This window comes from Salminus brasiliensis, chromosome 6 (genome assembly GCF_030463535.1).
Source record: "Salminus brasiliensis chromosome 6, fSalBra1.hap2, whole genome shotgun sequence".
NCBI lineage: Eukaryota > Metazoa > Chordata > Actinopteri > Characiformes > Bryconidae > Salminus > Salminus brasiliensis.
The window spans coordinates 3,431,850-3,452,865 of record NC_132883.1 but is presented as its reverse complement, the minus strand read 5'-3'; the positions used below and the strand labels follow the sequence as shown (position 1 = coordinate 3,452,865).

The 21,016-nt window shown below is 43.8% G+C and overlaps 2 protein-coding genes across 3 annotated transcripts in view; both read left to right on the top strand.

Annotated features, from left to right (window-relative positions):
• The window catches only part of acsbg2 (acyl-CoA synthetase bubblegum family member 2), a 43,864-nt gene that overhangs the window by 8,177 nt on the left and 14,671 nt on the right, over window positions 1-21,016 (top strand). Inside the window, exons 1-4 of one of the 2 annotated variants that reach the window (XM_072681349.1) lie at window positions 1,464-1,685; window positions 10,284-10,413; window positions 11,287-11,366; window positions 17,622-17,890. In XM_072681349.1, coding sequence (XP_072537450.1) covers window positions 1,679-1,685; window positions 10,284-10,413; window positions 11,287-11,366; window positions 17,622-17,890 — 486 coding nt within the window. In that variant the 5' untranslated portion in view covers window positions 1,464-1,678. Of the gene's footprint in view, window positions 1-1,463; window positions 1,686-10,283; window positions 10,414-11,286; window positions 11,367-17,621; window positions 17,891-21,016 lie in introns of those variants that run through there. The other variant, XM_072681350.1, reaches the window with a different exon arrangement.
• Window positions 564-21,016, top strand: part of mknk2b (MAPK interacting serine/threonine kinase 2b) — a 318,007-nt gene continuing 297,554 nt past the window's right edge. The window contains exon 1 of the mRNA XM_072681352.1: window positions 564-567. The gene's annotated coding sequence lies outside the window, so the exon portion shown is untranslated. The remainder of the gene's footprint in view (window positions 568-21,016) is intronic.

The following is a 21,016-nucleotide window of genomic DNA, read 5'->3' as shown; positions in this document are numbered from 1 at the left end:
AAGCCAGTGCAGCTAAAACCTCGTATAATAGGGTGACCATATTTTGGTTTTTATAAAAGAGGGATACTGGGGTGGACACCTAGGCCTCCACCGTGGGTAGGAGTTTGTGGCTTGGGGGCTTCAGTAGATCTAATTTGTAGGACTGTGGCAGTGTGTGAGGGGGTCACGCAGCTATTAGTATGGTCACCCTATCATATAAGCTTGTAGCTAGCTAGATAGCATCGCACAAGCAGGCCTCCATCATCATCACATACTCTCTTAAAAACAGTGGAGGTGTTCAGTAATCTCTAAAAGACCTGCATAAGTGGCGTCTGGCACTGCTTGACTCGCTGTTATCTGTAAGCATGGGGCAAAGCGTGTCAGCATAGCTAGCATAGCCTACTTTAGCCCGTGTTTATACGGTGTCCGAAACCTTAGAGGTTAATTAAGAGACCTCCACACACTTGAAAGGGGGGTGTGTGATGATTTAGGCTGTGCTAATTGGTACACCATAAGCTTCCATTACTTGTTCGCTGCATTCGCCTCATTCGCTATATGGACAAAAGTATTGGGACGCCTGCTCTTTCATTCATTGTTTCTTCTGAAATCAAGGGCATTAAAAAGAGTTGATCCTGCTTTTGTTGGAGTGACTGTCTCTACTGTCCAGGGAGGAAGGCTTTCTACTAGATTTTGTAAGGAACATTGCTGTGAGGATTTGATTGATTGCATTCAGTGACAAGAGCGTGTTGGTGAGGTCAGGATGAGGTCAGGGTGATGATCACAACCTCTCCTCATCATCCCCAACTCATCCCAAAAGTACTGAATGGAGCACAAGCCATCATTCCAGAGAACACAGCACTGCTCCACAGCTCAATCTTGGGGGGGGGGGGGGGTTATGCCCCTCTACTAGCCCACCCATGGCATTAGGAAGCATGGTGCCACTAGGATCACATTCACTCCAGAGAGCTCCAGAGAGTCCTATTCTATTGGCAGTACTTCTCTTCTACAGGGTCTAGACAAGCTGCGTGTGTGTGTGCCATCTAATGTAGCTTAAGGGTGTCCACAAATATTTGGACACAATTAATTTCTTCAATGTGGGTCAGTAGTAAGATGCAGATGGGTGTGTGTGTGTGTGTGTGTGTGGGTGTGTACACGTGGCCATGCTCACACCGTGGAGCGACTTTACGCTGATGTCAGTGCAGCTGCGCCGGCCGCCGCCGCTGCCTCTCCTGATGCGGCGTGATCTGCTCTGCCTTGCCCTACAGTAACCCCACAGCACATTATCTATAATACATCTGTGTCTGACGGAGTGTATGCTCTCAATGGGCTCACATGACCATATTTGGGCGATGAGTGTTGTGGTGTGAGAGGTTTCAGCCAATCGGATCGTGCAGGGTGTTGGCGTCCGGGTGGGGGGAGGGCCCAGCAGGCAGCAGGCCTTGGAGGGTGTGGTTTTTTGGGAGTAGGAGGGGGAAGAAGGAGGGGGGAGGCTCCTAGTTTGAAAATGAATGATCTTACACAGTTGTAGAGCAGGCGGGAGGCAGCCGGCAAGCCCTGTGTCCACAAAGCAGCAGCAGCAGCAGCAGCAGCAGCAGCAGCTCAGCTTCCGCTGAAGGAGAAACCGAGGAGAAAGAGCAGTGTGTGTGAGCTTAAATTCACACGAGAAACGACCAAAGATCCAACGGCGAAGGCTCTGAGGATGCAGCGTAAGTGGAATTTGTGCTTTGTGGGTCTGGCTGAGAGTGGGTTGAACGAGGGATGTTGGGTGTGACTCACCAAAGCAACAAAGCTGGGTTTGACATTTCGGGAGGGGGGTTTACCGTGTGGTTTGGACAGGCTGAAGAAGGCTGAGGGCTTGGTGATGAGGGTTTTTTTGGGAGGATCCAGTCATTTAAAGCTGGTTTGTCCTTCTGTAAGCTCTGAGAGAGCTCTAAAGCTGTCTATTGGACGTGTGCTTCCTGTCCGAGAAGGCTTCGTGCCTCTGGTTATTTCCCTTGAATGAATTCAGCAATAGGATTTCAATCAGTATTTAAATGCACTGCATATTTTTCATATATAGCGTAGTCTTTTTAGACATGTATGTTAGACATGATGCTGAACTGGCCTCTGAATCTACAAGCCTCATACTGCTGCTTCTGCTGGCACTTACAATGATCTATGGGCATGGCAGCATCCTCCATTACAGCACATGCTGTGTATCATATGGTTATACTGTATATGTATATGTTTGTTGTAATAGTGTAAATGCTTAATTCAATGATTCTATTAAATGGGATCTGAATCTACAAGCACCATACTGCTGGTGATGATGATGATGATGATGGTGATATATGGGCATGCTGACATTCTCTATAGGCTGTCAGTCTATATATTAGATCCTTTATTTTATATTGGTTTCATGTCCTGTAAGGAATGTCAATGCTAAACTGAACTGGAATCTGAATCTGCACGGAGCACTGATGATGATGATGATGGTGGTGGTGGTGGTGATGATGGTGAGGAGGAGGAATGATGATACATGGGCATGGCAGCATCCTTAATATCATCCATTATATTGTATTAAAAATGATATATGCTATACACTATATACTGTATGTCCAAATGTTTGTGGACACCCCTCCTAACGAATGCAAATGCACACACACACACAGCTTGTCCAGCCCCTGTGAAGAAATACTGCCAGTAGAATAAGACTGGGGACTTGGGTGGTGATCGTCAAACATCCTGAAACTCCCTAACACACTGTTATGGCTGAATGCAATCAAATCCTCACAGCAGTGCGCCAATATAAGAAAGATAGAGCCTTCCCTGCACAGTAGAGACAGATAATGTGTGTGTGTGTGTGTGTGTGTGTGTGTGGTACAGTATATTCCCGTTATAGCTCTATAGGTTCCATAAGATGTGAATACTGTACCGTACTGTGTATATACTCCCCATATGATGATGATGAGGAAGAAGAGGAAGATGGTCATGGCAGTACCACAGCTTCAGAGCTTTATTGTCCTCCCTGATATTTCAGCCTATGTTCATATCAGGGTTATATTTTAGAAGCTATACACTCTACTGTATTTACTGTTGTCTATCAATAGTAAGAAAAAACCCTTACTGGGTTTTCTCGCTGTACTGATGCTGAGGAATCTACCTGAGCACAGAAAGGGACGCCCGATTACAGCGGAATTGTACCGTAATCTTGCCCCTGTAGCTTATTTTACTTATATTAGTACTTTCCCCACTGCTATTATTCATATACTGTCCCTTTAAAAACATACGAACACGTGTGAAGTCATGTGGCTCCGACCTGTCCAAGGCAACATGGAGGAGAGATCAAAAACGGAGCTAACTGAGCGACTCGACCAGCTTTTCTAATCGTTTATTAATCATAATCAAGGTTAAATGTTCAATAATCGTGATACTGAGGTCATATCGCCCAGCACTGAGGACATACGGTTCAGCTTTTATAGCTGATGTCGATAAATGTTCTAGATAGTGCTCTGTAAAGCTGAACCAGGTAGATTTAGTCCCAGTTCCTGCATTATTTAAACATGTATATCGATGTCAGCGGACGTGTACATGATTTGATAGCATTGGCATCGGCCCAAATTTTCCCATATTGCTGCTTTAATTTTATCGTTCAGTCAGTACATCTATCAGAAACACCCCATCTTTAGCATCTGAGCTGTTCATGAGTGCTGCACATTCTCACCATGCTGCTGTACTGTGTGTGTGTGTGTGTGTGTGTGTGTGTGCCGGGAGGGGCTCCAGATGGAGGATTAAGGCAGGCTGCTAACCGTATTTACATGCTGTCTTCTTCATTTGCACAACACTGCCGCCAAGAACCAGCTGGACGGCTGCAACTCAGCCACACATGCACGTCGAGTGTGGCACCCATTCTCTTCTGGCCATTCACCCCAGGGTGCTAATGGGCTCTCAGAGTGGACCAACGAGCAGTTCGATACTGAGGTGTTAATGTGTCGCAGACATGGGATGGAAATGGGTGTGGCTGTGTGGGGTGATTGGTGTTCAGGCTGGTATTGGAACATGTCCCATCTGTTGCCCTTGGTCTGTGTTGGATAGGACCTTGCAGGGGATATTGACGGATGGATGGATGTATGGATTAATTAATTGATAAAGATAAGAATGGTGTCAGTACTTGCTTTCAAAGGCTTCTTTGAGCGATACCATAGAAGAACTGTGTATGTCCAAATATTTGTGGACACCCCTTTTAATAAATGCATTCTCCCTCCTTTAAGCTGCACCCATTGTTAGGTGGGATGGTGATCGTTCAAAACATCCTGACCCCACTAACCTCACTCTCGTTGCTGATTGCATTCAATCAAATCCTCACAGCAATGCTCTTGCTCCACAATCTAGTAGAAAGCCTTCTTCCCTGGACAGTAGAGACCTTTACTTCAACAAAAACAGGATCAACTCCTTATAATACCCATGATTTGGGAAGAAACACTGAATGAGCAGGCGTCCCAATACTTTTGTCAATGTAGTGTAATGGCTAGAATTTCAGATTGAGACTAAAACACAGAATATTTCTTCGCTATTGTAGCTTCGTAATAATTTAATGATGTAATTGAATGTGTGTGTGTGTGTGTGTGTGTGTGTGTGTGTGAGAAAGGGATGGAGTAGCAGCACCATGGTGTGCTGAACCTAGAATAAATCCTCTGGAGCATGCTTAGTTAATGCTCCTCTTGGAGCGTTTCCAGCCCGGCACGAGGGCGAAGAGTGGAAACTCAACTCAGGAGTGATCATCATCAACATCACCTCAACCCTCGGGGGGGGATGCTGAGTTACCAAACTCTTCTCCAGAGCTTCACTGAGCCGTGTCTATTTTGAGGAACGTTCCTGCACCCTCTAAAGCCGAGGTCACCAACCCTACCCTGGAATATCTGCCTATCTGCACACTTTAGGTCCACCTGATGCTCATCCTGATCATTCCTACCTCCAGTAATGCTTGGAGCTTAAAACTGAGAAGGTACATCTTCAAGAGAAGGGTTGGAGACCCCTGCTAGAAGATTACTGTCGATTATTGAGGAGGACGTCAATAATGTGGCTTTACGACACCAGGTGAGGGCGTTCTAGGGTGCAGTCCCATTGCCCAGGGCCGACACTGGACCAGATGGCTTCTCATTGGCCACAAACACACACACACACACACACACACACATCCTGAGGGTTCTTTAAGCGATGCCATAGAAGAACCACATTTCATTGCATTAAGAACTGTTAATGTCCAAATGTTTGTGGACACCCCGTCTAATGATTGCTTTCAGCTTCTTTAAGCTGCACTCATTGTTTGGTGAGGTGGTGGTCATCCAACACACTGACCGGGCCGACCACGGACCAGATGGCTTCTTGTTGGCCAGACGCACATCCTGCGATAAATTAGCTGTCTGAGCTGCCAGCAAACAGCCATCCTGTCTTCAGCTCATCGGCCTCTCATTTCAGAGGCAGGGAGCAGGAAACGGACTGTGGACGAACTGGTTTGTTGGAATGAAGGCTCTTCACAGCTTATTCGGAACCGCCACGTTTAAGAGCCTTTCCTTGTTCTCATCACAGAATGTCCTACAGTGTCAGAAACCAAATAAGCAAGCCCTGGAGGTCTTTGAACACCTCCGCATGATTTGCAGCGAAAGTGTGAGGACGTAAACATGCAGTTAGCATGCTACCACGCTAACTGGTGGGGTATACGCAGTGACTGTAGAAAGCATTGACAGCGCAACGCCTCTCAAAAGTGAAGCAACCACATGGCTAGCCCCTGCGGGCCGGTTGCAGTATGATGTGTAGCTCCGCCCACCTGTATTTCCGTAACCTCCTTCTCCAGTGTCTCCAAATTCCAGCAGAGAGTTCTCCCTGTGCTAATATTGCCCTCAGAAATCAGTTCTTAACCCCATTACTCTGCTCTAGGGTAAGAAGGCGGTGCTACACTTAGGAATGAAGCGATTGACAGACAGCCTTGGCTGGAGGAGACCGGGCGTCTGCGCCCCCCGTTTAGTACATGGAGTTGAGCTAAGTTGTAGAGGAACCTCCATGAGCTGCACTTTTACCGTTGGTAGCGTCCACTTACCGGACAAACCTGAAATCCAGGGGGAAATCCGCCCCACTTCTGCACTGGAAGCTCAGTGAAGGCGGTCTGAGACACTGAGGCTTGGTCTGTGAGAAGGGGGCGGGTCTACCAAATGAGTAGGCGAGTCTGGCTCCGCCTCTCATCTCCTCTGCGCAGACCCTGGTTGCAAATTTGACAACATGGCCGACAGTTTGGGCTTCATTTCTGTAGAATTGAGGGCCCTGATTGGGGATGCTTCCTTGTTTGTTAGCCTCATAGCTCCAGTACACTCTGATCTTCCTGAGCTCCGCAGATGTTCTAGATTGGAGTGTGTGTGTGTGTGTGTGTGTGTGTGTGTGTGTGTGTGTGTGTGTGTGTGTGTGTGTGTGTGTGTGTGTGTGTGTAAAGTGTGTAAGCTGTTTGAATGTGCTGGAACGCCTGTTCGTTCTGCCTCTTCTCGCAAAACCCTGATTGGCGACAACAGCAGTGCACTGGACAGATGCTAGGTCACATGACTGACCATAGCTAACAGAGGCCTCAAATTCGGAAGTGTTTCCGCCTCTTCGCCTCTCTGACTAGCAGTGTTGTTCAGGGCCCAGCCCAGACATGCTCAGCTCATTACTGGGCAGCGCCTGTCTCATAAAGCGAAGCGCCCGGAGACAAAAGAGTCCAAGAACATCCGCGTCCATCCTCTCTGCTCTCAAGTACATCGGCTGTTCTGAGTGTTGAGATTCAGTTCTTTTATGGTTTGGAGGGTACTGGTCATTTGGACTAATCTGAGCCAGTGAGCCAATAAGTATGCTTGTCCCAATGTATGCACTGCTGCTTTACCATCTAAATGACGTTCTGTGGTGGTAAACAGTTGGTATGGTGCAATGGGAAACTGGCTCCCTAGCTGATCTTGCTATGTTGTGAACCGCTGGGTTCGTTGTATTTTGATGGACCTGAAGAATCGTAACCAGGTCTGGCAGAAGGGTGGGGTGTAGAGTCCATGTTTTTCAGATTCAGAGTTAATTAATAGTACTTTAATTCATACTGCACAGTTAACTACACATTTAACTAACATTTCTGTCCTTTAGTTTGACATCCTAGGGTTTTTAAAATTAGAATTTCTAGGGTTAGGGTTAGAAAAATGATTTTTAAAATTAAAATATCTTATGATATAATAATAATAATAATAATAATAACTTAGAATTTTGCATTAGGGTAATATAAAACCAATCCTCCTTAAACTGGTTTAAGTTTCCAAAGTTAAGAAAAGTGAAGTTTGACTCACATTTCTTTAAAAACAAAAAGTCACAAGGAAACAAATGTTCACAATTTCACATAAAAAAATACCAGTGTATTAAAGTTAGTGTCGAACAGTGAAGATACATTTGTGTATTTAATATTTTTTTCTGTATTGTGCCACACCATGAGACACCTTTTATAATGGGGTTCAGTGCAAATGTAAAATAAATAAATAAATAAATAAAAATAATAATTGGAAGTAATAAATAAGCAAAGTTACCCCTTATGTTCACGAACATCACACTACTTAATACAATATATAAAATTGTATTATTATTATTTAATGATTTAATTCATGTAAAAACGTACTGAACTTTCCATACATGGAATGTATCTCAAAGTGCTTCACAAAACAATGTAATAATAAAACCAATAAAATGACAAGACAAAAACAAAAGATCATAAACGAATGTAATATTTAATATATTACATTTGTTTATTTAATATATTTAGTAGAATATATTTAATATATTACATTTGTTTATTTAATATATTTATTAGAATATATTTAATATATTACATTCGTTTATGTTCTCTTTTTTTTGTCTTGCCGTTTCAATGACAATACAAATAGGGAAATTATAGTAGTAGTTATAAAATGTGTAAAATGGTAATATCATAAAATAGGAAATAGAAAAACATGTTTAATCCATCATTGCTGTCCAAAGAAAAACATGTATCTCCAAAACAGCAACTTCACATAACTCTGAATGTAATGTTTTATTCCAATGTATGTATGTATGTATGTGTGTGTGTGTGTGTGTGTGTGTGTGTGTGTGTGTGTGTGTAGCCAATGCTCAAAGTTCACAATATGGAATAAGCTGTGACAGTGACCAGGTCCTAAACAGTCCGTTCTTCCCGCGCTGTGCCAGCAGTTCATGTTAAGACAGGGCCAGAGAATCGGTGGTATGCATTTTCAGAGCATGCCAGGTTTAAATAAACATGAGGGCATGGTGGGGCGTCCAGAGCGGCGGAGGCCGTGAACTGCAGAGGAGCTGTGAATGTGGTCAGGCTGGGGGCCGGCAGGTCTGCTGACATTGTTCTGGAACGCAGTGACGCGCTTCCAGCTTGGAAACAACTCCTTTCCTGTTCTCCGTGACCTTAGGCAACAGGGGGAAACGGACATGCTCGGTCATCATATGGAACAGAATGGTCAGCTACAGTCGGGCCATGGTCAGTGTTTGTCTTTCAGAGAGGGGGAGGGCTGAGTTTAGGCTTTTGGTGACTCAGTTAGGTTTTTAATACCTGAAAAGGAGGATTTGTTCACTTATGTAATTCACTGGCTTTGATCTGGCTGAGTGGCCTTTGATGACACAGTGGACTCATCAAAGCTTTGTTTGAAGCTGCTGATGGAAGTGGATGTGTCCAGTGTTTTTGTTGGCATCTGGTGGAGACGCGGTGGCTCCTCCTGTCTCCGTTACAAGGTTTTTTTACTAGGGATGCACCGATCCATCTTTTTCTGTTCCGATACAGATACCGATACATGAACTTTGCGTATCGGCCGATACCGATCCGATACCATTGTTGAATTAATACATCATATATCCCACCATATCTCATCACCAACATTGTAAAACAAACTATAACAAATATTAATAAACCCAATTTCAGTTTGTCACTTTTAAATATAAATAATAAATGTAATATTTAAATATAATAATTGTGCTTATATATAAAGGATCAGACTTGGATTAGACTAATTATCCGATACCTGATCCAGCTAATTTTCTTAGTATCGGGATCGATATCTGATCCTAGTATCGGATCGGTGCATCCCTAGTTTTTACAAGTACTTGGGAAGTGTTGATCCACCTGTTTGCTCAAACGCGCTCCCGGATTTAATACAAGTGCTTGACATGACTTTCACCTGACTCGTCCCATTACACAAACAGCCACTACAAAGGGTTCTTTGAAGGATGCCATGGGTTCCATAAAGAACCATTTCGGTACAGGAGCTGAGGGTGTGAAGAACCTTTACATTGGGAACGAAACCTTTTAAACATGGTTCTGTCTCTGAATCACATATTAAAGGCTTCAGCTCAACCAGCTACACAATACAAAAGACAAAAGTATTGGGACACCTGTTTAGTCATTCATTGTTAATTACGAAATGCGTGGGTAATCTAGCAGATTTCTGAGCAGTCAGGATGTTGGATGATCACCACTCCACCTCATCATCCCCAACTCATCCCAACAGCACTGGATGGAGCTCCTCCACCACCATCATTCCAGAGAACACAGTTCACAGGGGGAGGGAGGGGGGGGGTGGTTATACCTCTCTACTCTAGCCCACACCTGGCATTAGGCAACATGGTGTTAATAGGTTCATTGTGTTTATTGTGTGAGTCCTATTCTATTGGCGGTACTTCTCTACTGGACTAGACAAGCTGTGGGTTTTTTTTCACGAGTGTTAGTAGCTGAATGCCTTTATTGGAAGGGGTGTCCACAAACATTTGGACACACAGTGTATCTACCAGTGCTGTCACACAAACATACATGCTTCCCTATTAGTTACAGTTCTGGTATCTCAGCCCTGTATGGAAACACTCAGAGTAACCGTGGTGACTCAGTACCTGGTGAGCTGGTGACCTGCTGCGTTACCACATCAGCTTACTCGGACGACGGTCTTGTGACCCACAGGCCGTTTATCCTCAGAGCATCTGTTGGGTCATGTGACCACCACATGTCACTGACTGTTCCATTCAGCAGGTGTGTGTGTGTGTGTGTGTGTACGAGAGAGAGAGGGAAAGAGCGAGAGCGCGCTTGGGCCCAGCAGCGTCTGTCACTCAAGTCCTGTGTGTACACCTGACACATTATTACATGCGAGTCTGTGCTCCCGCCAAGCTCTCGGCTTTAATACTGCCCCCGCTGCCGGTCAGCTCAGTCCGAAGCCTGCTAGGATTTGTAGACGCTCTGTCCTAACACACAGGTGTGTTTTTGTGTCCGCTTGTTTCCACAGTGACCGCGTGTGAGCCCTTGGCCATGTCCACAGCAGGTGTAATGGACCCCTCGGGAGACGTCCTGCAGTCTTGCGGGACGGGGGACAGCATCGGGTCCCTGGACGACCCCACTATCGAGTCGACAGCCAAGTACGTACTTTTGTGTTTACGCTCATTCAGGCCTTGCTTAGCTATAAGGGAATAGGAATGTTGCTCCTGGTAGCTCCTGTTGGCGACATTGACTGACTGACTGACTGACTGACTATACACCAACGAGCCAAAACATTAGGACCATTATTAATGCTTAATATGCTATTGGACCTCTGCGTGACCCGGACTTTATCCTGTTAGCCCCCTGCCAGGCCCTAGCACATGTGTGAATAGTGCAAGCAATCTCTGGAGAATTCACAGTGAGCCGTACCTCCTGCACGTGCTACATGGGCACCACCCCTTGCCTTTACTACACAAACGTGTCCAGAGCTGTGAAGACGGCTTATGTTGCAAGGTGAGAGGAGAGGCTGTGGATGGGCGCCTTCTAGCCCAGCCATCCACGTGATGTTAAAGAGGACTGGACGTATTGGACCAGGCCACCTTCCTCCATCACTCTGAGGTCCAGTTCTGACACTAAGGGGTCTATTGTAGGTGTGTTTGGGGTCAGCATGGACTGTCTGACCAGCCAGCAGCTACATATAGTATATATATAGTACTATATAATACCCTCCTCATAGTAAATGGCCAGATTCGCTTCCTCGGGTGAACTCTTCCCGGGGAGACATACGTGAAGGTATGTGTGCTCTGATCATTTCGTTGCATCAGTAAACGAACGTCAGTGATGTGGTCCAGAGCACTTAGATCAGAGAGCTGATATGTCCTTACCTCTCAGTGACGTACTGTATATGATATGATTTGACGCTGCACCAGGCTGGAGGGGTTGGGCTGGAGAATGCGGCACGTCTGGATTCGCTCTTCTCTGCTCTTCCAGTCTCTCTTAGTCCTCTTTTTTTGTTTCTTATTCCTTTCCAGTGAGTCATCAGAAGAGGAGTCACCCTGTGAAAGAGAGCAGGAGAGCAAAACCACCGAACTCAGCACACACACACAGCCAGGTGAGGGACACACACACACACACACATTAGAGCTGGGATCAGTTACTGGTTTTAAGGTGAAATCATGGGAAACAACCTAACTGTGATTAAATCTGCAACCCCCTGGACATGGTGTCGGTGTGTTCGACCACTAAAATCACTAATAATAAGACTCCTACAGAAGGTGGTGGCAGTTCTCCATCACTGTGTTCATCATTAGAACATCTCCAAAGTTCTCCTCTCTCATGGAGTCTAGTATTATTTAGAGTTCTCCTCAGATCAACACCTGGTTTGGTGGTAAATCAGGGCTTAATGATGGTAAATCAGGTGAGCTGCTGCTGCTGCTGCTGATGATGATGATGGAGTTGAACACATTTTCAGACTAGCTCACCGACAAGATCTCACTACTTTCTTTCTTCAGAATGAGAAGCTCTTGTTTCTCCTTTTTACTGGATTTATCTTCACCTGCTTTATCTGTTCTGATGAGATCTGATGGAGCTTCTACTGTAGAAACCCTTATTGCTGAGAGACGTGATGTAGGTGAATGAGATTAGGTGCCTCAAAATCTGCACAGTAGTCAAGTCAAGTCAAGTCAAATTTATTTGTATAGCGCTTTTTACAACTGTTGTCGTCACAAAGCAGCTTTACATAATTAGTACTTAATAAAGAACAGAGACAGAGAAGAAAGAAGAAATAACATGAAGCGTCAAAGACCCCCGTGAGCAAGCCAACAGCGACAGTGGCAAGGAAAAACTCCCTCAGAGCTGGAGGAAGAAACCTTGGGAGGAACCAAGACTCACAAGGGGGACCCATCCTCCTCTGGCCAGACTGTTTTAAACATTAATGATAAAAATTACCAAACCAGGTACAACAGAAAGTTAATAGTTGTGATATTAATAGTGTCAGACAGGCACGAGTCCATCTAGGTTTCAGCACGGCCACCAAACAGGCAGCAGCGGCTGGCGGGTGAGCCATGGGTGGTGGCGGGTTGGGGGGGGGGACCCGCTGGCTGGACTGGTAGGTGGCAGCTGGTTAGATGCAGGTAGAGGGGACCTCAGCGGGCAATCTTCCTGCAGATCGGGCTGGGTGGCCATTTACTCGGGGGAGTACACAGCACTTACACTGGCGATCATTTTGCATGTATGTAAATGACAGGCAAGCCGAACCTACAGGAAATAGAAAAACACCTCGGCCTGCTGGATCCTGCTGGGGGGGGGGCGGATCCTCTGAACTGAAAATGACGATTCGTTCAGTTTGCTGACGCTTGTGTAACAGCAGCAGTTGTGAATTCCAGGTTGATGAGAGCGCTGCTTCCCTCTAGAGAGGAAGTGTGTGAAGGGAAAATCGGGAGAGGAACACACACTCACACACACACACCCTCGCACTGGTGTACTCTACTCAAATACAGGCCAACTTCCTCCTTCTGTCACACCTCTACCAGTAAGTCTAATACTAGTCTGTGTATATGAAGGAGGAAGGAGTCGTTCAGCAGCCGCTTCCTGAGAGCTTCATCATCTCTAGAAATGCAGAAGTGACACCAAGTGACATGCTTTCACTTCATGCACTTGTGTGTGTGTATGTGAATAGCACTGTATGTTGTTGCCATCATGCAAAAATCTCCATAATGTGGATTTATGATTCTCCAAAATCTGGTAGTGCCCATCTTACCTCCCCCTAGCACTAGCAGTGCACTCTCCCAGCTGATGAGGGGTGTTGAGGGGAGTGAGCGGACATCTACCCACCCAAGGAGAGCAATTGTGCTCTCTCAGACTCCGGGTGCTGATGGCAAAGCGGCACTGCTCGGGATTCGAACTCACGACCACCACTGGGCCATAGTGGCAGCGCATTAGAGCCACATTTAGAGCCTGGAAATAACCTTCTTAACTTTGACTTGTGACATTTTGGAGCGTTTCTATTGGTCCGTTCATCAGGACATTTGGACTCAATATAAAAAACAACTGGCAGATTCACATTCTGTCAAAAATATAACATTTTGGACCCCATGAAAAGATATTACACTGGTCCTCACAACTCACAACGATTCTGCCAGAGTTTTTACTCTATTTTTTATTTTTTTAGGGCCCCTGTCAGTCACGGGCCCTTAGAACTTCCCCTTTTACAGCGCCCATGAAAAAGAAAATACAGTTTTAAAATAATGCTTTTAATTTAAGCTGAAAGGGTTAGTTTGGCCCCAAACAAAACAGATTATATTTTTGTGTAAAAAAAATAAAAATAAAATAAAATAAATAAATAGCTTACCTTTATATAAATATAAATATAAAAAATAAATATAAATAAATAAAACAAACACTGCAAATGCTGCATGTCTAGTTTTGGCTTATGTCCAAAAAAATATACAAACTAAATCATGCTAAATATATATATATTTTAATTATTATTATTTATTATTTTTTTAATTTTGGATGGTTAAATGTGCACCGGCCCAGTTTGACCTGGGAATGCTGTTGCTGTTCCTTACAGCTGAACATAACAGGAGGGTTAAATGCAGGCCCTGCCTTTAGCCAATCACATCACAGCCTAGACCGGAAAGAGCTGCAGTGTGACTCTGAAAGTAGCGCTGATCGTCCCTGCTGATCAAATGGTCATTAGCTGGTTAGGTTTCCTCAGCAGGTCGTGATGTTCGAGGGCAGTGGAGGTTTGGAGGTTTGGTGGTGTGCAAAGGTCACCCAGCCCCCAAAACACACCTCCCCACCTCCTCCCTTGTTTGTCTCTGAGCTTTTACGCCGCAGTAAACACCTGCAGTGTGAACACCCAGACATTTCCACCTCGCCCTCCTGAATGTCATGTTTACACTGTGCCGCCCGTGCAAAGCCACAGTGTAAAGGCTGCTGATTCGTCCGAATTCCCGGCGGCGTTTACAGGCCGTGCAGTAGATGCTGAGTAGAGCTGTGTGGGGTTGGGCCTGCAGTGTATAGTGGCATGCAAAAGTTTGGGCATCCCTGGTTGGGCAAATTATGCTACTGTGATGATGAGCTGATCTCCAAAAGGTGTGACGTTGAAGAGTTAGGCGCCCTTTAATCGAGGCAGTTATTAATTATTTGAGATTTGTAGTAGCACCGTGCAAAAGTTTGAGCACCCTGAGAGTTTTCAAGCTCTGAGAGCTTTTATCATGGTCTCAGACCTTATTTGGGTTGTTGGGGCTATGGTTTGTTTACAGTCATCGTTGGAGAAGGCAAATTTTAAAGAATTATAAACACTCTGGAATGAAAATAATCTATAATCTATACAATACTGAAATCCCAGAGAAATTCCCCCACACCCTCCTGCTAACGCCATCAGACGAAAGCCTTTCCTGCATCCTCACAGTTTCTTAAACGAACGTCTGAGGAAGTTAATACGGACTTCTTTGGCCAAAAGAGCACCTCTCCAACTGTTCAGCACTTGGGTGAGTGGATCATGCATTGGGCTTGTGTTGCAGCCAGTGACACGGGGAACTTTCACTGATCATGGGTAGAATACGCTCAGTTAAACACCAGCAAATTCTGGAAGCAAACATCTCAGCATCTCTAAAAAGATGATGAAAAGGAAGATTCCAGCTTCTACAGCAGGATAATGATCCCAAACACACCTCAGATCCACAGAGAACCACCTCAGAATTTGCAAGCTGAAGGTTTTCATGGCCCTCAGAGTCCCTAAATTATTACACCAATTACACCATGATTATTATATTATGATTATGATCAGAGCAGTTCAACAGTATAGATGGTTTGGTAGCTTTTATCAATAATTAATAAATAGTTCTGATCAGAGGAGGACGGGTCGGGTCCCCCTTGTGAGTCTTGGTTCCTCCCAAGGTTTCTTCCTCCAGCTCTGAGGGAGGTTCTCCTTGCCACTGTTGCTGTTGGGGCTCACTGGGGGTCTTTGATCCTCTCTGTCTTCTTACGTTATTTCTTTTTTGTCTTTGTCTTTTACTAATTACTGATTATGTAAAGCTGATTTGTGACAACTGTAAAAAGCGAGACAAATAAATTTGAATTGACTTAATATTTTTATGGAGTTCAGAAGAGCAGGGCAGCAAGAAAAATCAAGGCTTTTGCAAGGAGGATTGGGCAAGGAGGCTTTGTAGGGTTGTCCCGATACAAAAAGTTTGATTGATTGACATTTTACTCATTTATTTGTATTTATTTATTTATTTATTTATTTTTCTTGATTATTATTATTTAGCATAAGTGCGGACGGATCTCTTATCAATACAAAAACCTCGTTTATTAAAATAAAATGTGATGTAAAATGATAGAAGCTTTAGGCATTTATTCGTTCACCGAATTGCAGGACTGTAAAAGGTCCTGAACTCTAGCCTTGCATTGTGTAATGTGTGGATCCTCCAACCATGTTTATTTCAAATTGGCTCATCTTGTGGTCTTCTAAACCATTAGGAACCCCTCGTTAATAACAGCTGTCCTGTCTGTTTGGATTAAACTGCAGTCAAATCAGGGTCAGTGAATTCTCGTCCCGGTGTTTATGTGAGGAGAAGTACTGCTGAGAGCGTACTCGGGTTATTGATCGCGGAGATGAATAAACTTCAGCTCCAGAAGCTTTCTCACAGTCCCAATGAGTTACACTGAGTTCAGCGTGGCGGCGGGATTTCGGCCCACCAGGGACCAACAGAGCGTTAATTAGCATGGCTACTCTGGGGTCAGTGCTCTCTCTTGACCCATGTTGTACAGGAACAGTGAGCTACTGGTGAACTCGTGGTTTCTGTTGGTGTAATAGTTGAAAGGGCTCATTTCCTTTATTTCTATAATATTGTTTTTCCTCCTGAGCTCCCTTTTAGAATATCTGCATGGCTTCATGTACCAAATTATATGTTCAGATGTTATTGTTAATCTGTGTAATATATTATTTTAAAAAAAGGAAAAATACAATTATTTTGGGCACTTGAAATTAATAGTTTGGTTCTTTAACCCTGTCAACCATGTAAGCCTGCATATGAGCTCATCATTTGATTAAACATATAATTTGTACCCTTTGAAAAAATTAATAGGTAATAAATATTAAGTAGGTACTGAATAATTAGTAGACACTTAATAATACTTTTTGAAAAATATGTAGTTACTGAATAGTTACCAATTGTTATAATTAGTAGGTACTGAAACTTGGTAGGTACTACATTAGTAGGTACTAAATTAGTTGGTACTTAGAAGGTCCTGAGTAATTACTACTTAGTGAAAAATTTGTACTGAATACTTAGTAGGTACTAAATAATTGGTTCTTATGATTATAAAAAATATGTAATTACTAAATAGTCTACTTTTTAAATAATTAGTAGGTAGTACGTAACGATGTACTGGATGCTTGGTAGGTGCTACTACATTAGTAGGTACTAAATTAGTTGGTACTTAGAAGGTCCTGAGTAATTACTACTTAGTGAATAATTAGTAGGTGCTGAATTTGTTTTGAATATTGTGTAGGTACAAAATAATTAGTATGAAAAATATGTAGTTACTGAATAGTTATTACTAGTTGAATAATTAGTAGGTACTGAAACTTGGTAGGTACTACATTAGTGGGTACTAAATTAGCTGGAATGTAGAAGGTTCTGTATAATTACTACTTAGTGAAAAAATTGTTGGTACTGAATACTTCATATATACTAAATAATTGGTTCTTATGATTATGAAAATATGTAATTACTGAATAGCCTACTTTTTAATAATTAGTAGGTACTAAGTAACTATGTACTGAATGCTTGGTAGGTACTAAATTAGTTGGTACTTAGAAGGTAGTAATTGCTATTATGAGTAATTACTACTTAGTAAATAATTAGTAGGTGCTGAATTTGTTTTGAATATTGTAGTAATTAGTGTAGGTACTGAGTAATTATTAGGTACAATGTAATTAATATGAAAAATATCTAGTTATTGAAAAGTTACTACTTAGTGAATAATTAGTGGGTACTGAATAATTACTTATTGGCACAATAGAACTTTCTGAATTGTTACTACTTGCTAAATATAGTTACTAGGTGCTAAATACCTAGTACTTAGTAATACTTAATACTTGGTACTTGAAGGTTTTACTTGGTGATTAATTAGTTGGCACTAAATTAGTAGGTAGTGAAAATAATTGCTGCTTGGTGAATAAGTAGATGTTTAGTGGGTGTTTAACCCCTTTTAAACTCTTTGGCCTGACCTTTGAGTTTTAATGTAAAGTGCTAGTTGAACTTTACTAAACTAAACGTCGTCAATCAGCCGAGACATGTCTGGTTCTCATGACCTTTAACAACCTAAACCATGCTTGCCTTCTGTTCTGCAGCTAGTGCCCAGCGTCCAGCCTCTCTGTCTCTGCCCGTGACTGGGTCCGAGCTGTGGACGTCGCGGAGGGATGGCGAGGTAAAGCTTAGGATGGGAGATTCGGGGCCGGCGGCTGAACCTCCGGTCACCGTGCACCAGGCGTTCGCCCGGACCGTGGAGCGATTCGGCAGCTACACTGCGCTCTGCTGGAAGGAGGGAGAACAGTGGAAAAAGATCAGCTACAGCGAGTACTACAAGACCTGCCGCATCGCCGCCAAGAGCTTCCTCAAAGTAAGCGTCCACAAACACTGACCCCAGCTGTGTTACCCCCCTTAGAGTGAAGCGAAGGTCCGGTGGTCTGGTTTTCTCCTTCACTTAAATTTAACGGAAGCTTCTAGTCACCAGGTTAGCGTTAAGACGTTATGTCCAAATGTTTGTGGACACCCCTTCTAATGAATGGATTCAGCTACTTTTAAGCTGCGCCTATTGCTGATATAGATGTGAGCATGCACACACACACACACACACACACACACACACACACACACAGCTTGTCTAGTCCCTGTAGAGAAGTACTGCCAATAGAACAAGACACTCTGGAGAAGATAAACAACGTAAACCTATTGGCACTATGCTGCCTAATGCCAGGCGTGGGCTAGAGGCTCCATAAGGGCTATAAGGCTCCACAGCTCAATGCCCACGCCTGGAATGATCGTTGGTGCTCCATTTAATACATTTGGGATGAGTTGGGGAGGCTGACCTCACTAACAGTTTATGGCTGAACGCAATCAAACCCTCACAGCCATGCTCCAGAATGTAGCAGAAAGCCTTCCTCCCAGGACAGTAGAGACCGTTGCTCCAACAAAAGCAGGACAAACTCTTCTACAAGCTTTTGCTTTCTGGAAGAAACTGTGAATGAGCAGGTGTCCCAATACTTTTGTCCATATAGTGTATGTTAAATGTATTAAATTAATGGGTATTGTCATGTTAATATTAGTAGTGTATATTGGGAAACGGTGCTTTGCTTTGACAGCATAGTGCAGATAATCATTAAAGCTCAATCAGATTAGAGTACTGCTCTCTAAACTGTCAGCTTTCCATGTCCTGATCATTCCGATTATAAAAGACAGAACAGACGTTGTCCTGGATTCCTCGAAATGACCAGAGCTGGGTTTCTTAAAAGCCTGATTCTTAGCAAGAATATGGTCCTAAATAGTAGAGCGAGCACCAGACTGAACACTCTCTCTCTCTCTCTCTCTCTCTCTTTCTCTCTTTCTCTCTCTCTCTCTCTCTCTCTCTCTCTCTCTCTCTCTACCGGTTAAAATGATTTTCACGCTAGGCTGCCTTTGGGCAGCTGGGCCCTGATCACATCTGATCAGAGTGTGTGGGGACGGTATCTGTATCTCACTCAGCAGCGTTATCTGAACTGATACTCTGACCTGCTTGATAAGCGGAGTGTTTTAGGCCCAGCTGAGAGATCTTACGATACACCTGAAGGTTGAAAATGTCCTCCTGTTTACCTCCGACAAGGACGCCCATTGACTTTATACCGACTAATCTTAATTACACAAGCATTTTTACACGCATTCAGACACACACCATCTAACATCACCCCAGTAATCATATCTAATACCATAGCAACCACGTAGAATAGCATCCGCATATATGCATATAGTTACCACCTAAAATCCCATTCAACATGCATCATAGCAACATCATAGTATCTACCTAGAATACTATAGCAGGCACCTAGCAACCCACCCTGGCAACCCACAGTATATCTGCTGTCTTTATAACCACATGGAAAATCACAGCATCACCTAACAACTGCCTGAGATTCCATAACAAGCACATGAAGTACCATACCCTGTCCACCCCCAGCAAAGCAGTGCCTCAGCAACTACCAAGAATGGCATAGCGGACCCCCCATGTAAACACCCAATATACCAAAGCAGCTCCCTAGTACCCACATTTAACACCATATAAACACCTAACATCTGCCCGAGCTTTACCATCCACCTGGAATACCATATAAACTGCACAGCTATGCCATAGCAACTACCCGCTTAACCCCCAGTATACCAAATCAGTCGACTTGTAACCACATGGAACACCATATCCACACCTAACCACTGCCCAAGCTGTAACAACTCCCCTGAAATATCATACAAACTACAAAGCAGTGGCATAGCAACTACATAGCAGACCCCTAAACACCATGTGAACAGCCAATATACCAAAGCAGCTCCCTAGTAACCACATGGAACACCAACCATATCAACACCTAACAACTGCCCAAGCTGCAACAACCACCTGGAATACCATATAAACTGCACCGCTATGCCATAGCAACTACCTAGAATGTCACAGGACACACTTAGAAACACCAGCTTAACCCCCAATATACCAAATCAGTTGGCTTGTAACCACATGGAACACCATAGCAACACCTAACGACTGCCCAAGCTGCAACAACCACCTGGAATACCATATATACTGCGCAGCAATGCCATAATAACTACCTAGGCTGGCATAACAGGCGCCTAAAAGCCATGTAAACACCCAATATACCGTATCAGCTACGTAGTACCCACATGGAATACTTTATCAACACCTAGTAACTGCCTGAGATACCAAAACAACCACCCAAGAACACCATAGCAAGCACCTGCACAAACCTTCCGCTTCCAGTTTGTAGCGTGTGTGTGTGGGCCATGTCCTCAATACGTTAGCTTAAGTGGAATTTTATGGGGTTAGCAATGATATAAGACCAGAACACAGCCAGGTTTAAGACCTGTTGAGAAACACTGCTTGTCACTGTCGTCATCTGTAAAAAAAAAAAAAAGGTTGCCTGGTTTCCTGTTTGTCTGCATTCATTCTCAGCAGAACAAAAAGCCTTGTCATTTAGCAGAACCATCTGCATCCGTATATCTATACATCTCTACAGATATACATCAGCTGAAGAAGAGCTGCCACAGGGAAGACTTCACTTTAGCATCGCCTTGAAGGCCAAAAGAAACCACCTAGCAACACCATTGAAGCCACTTAGGATACCACAGCGACCGTCCTGCAACACTTTAAGACTACAGAAGCTGCTTAGCAACACCAAAAAAAAAACAACAAGGAACAACCTCTTGTTTATTTTCATTTTCTGTACCTTACTATGAGAACCATGGCATTGAGTGTTCCCTTTAGCATCGTCTTGAAGGCCAAAAGGAACCACCTAGCAACGCCAATGAAGCCAATTAGCATACCATAGGTGACATCTGTTACCGCATGGGTGCGTTAATTAGGGGGTTCTCAAACGTTCCTGTGTGAAACTCCACTGACACTGAACCACCTGATCAGAATGCTTGTATACAGTTTATATTTCCTCTCCTAAACTGAAATGAATGATCAAACTTGTGAGCAGACGTA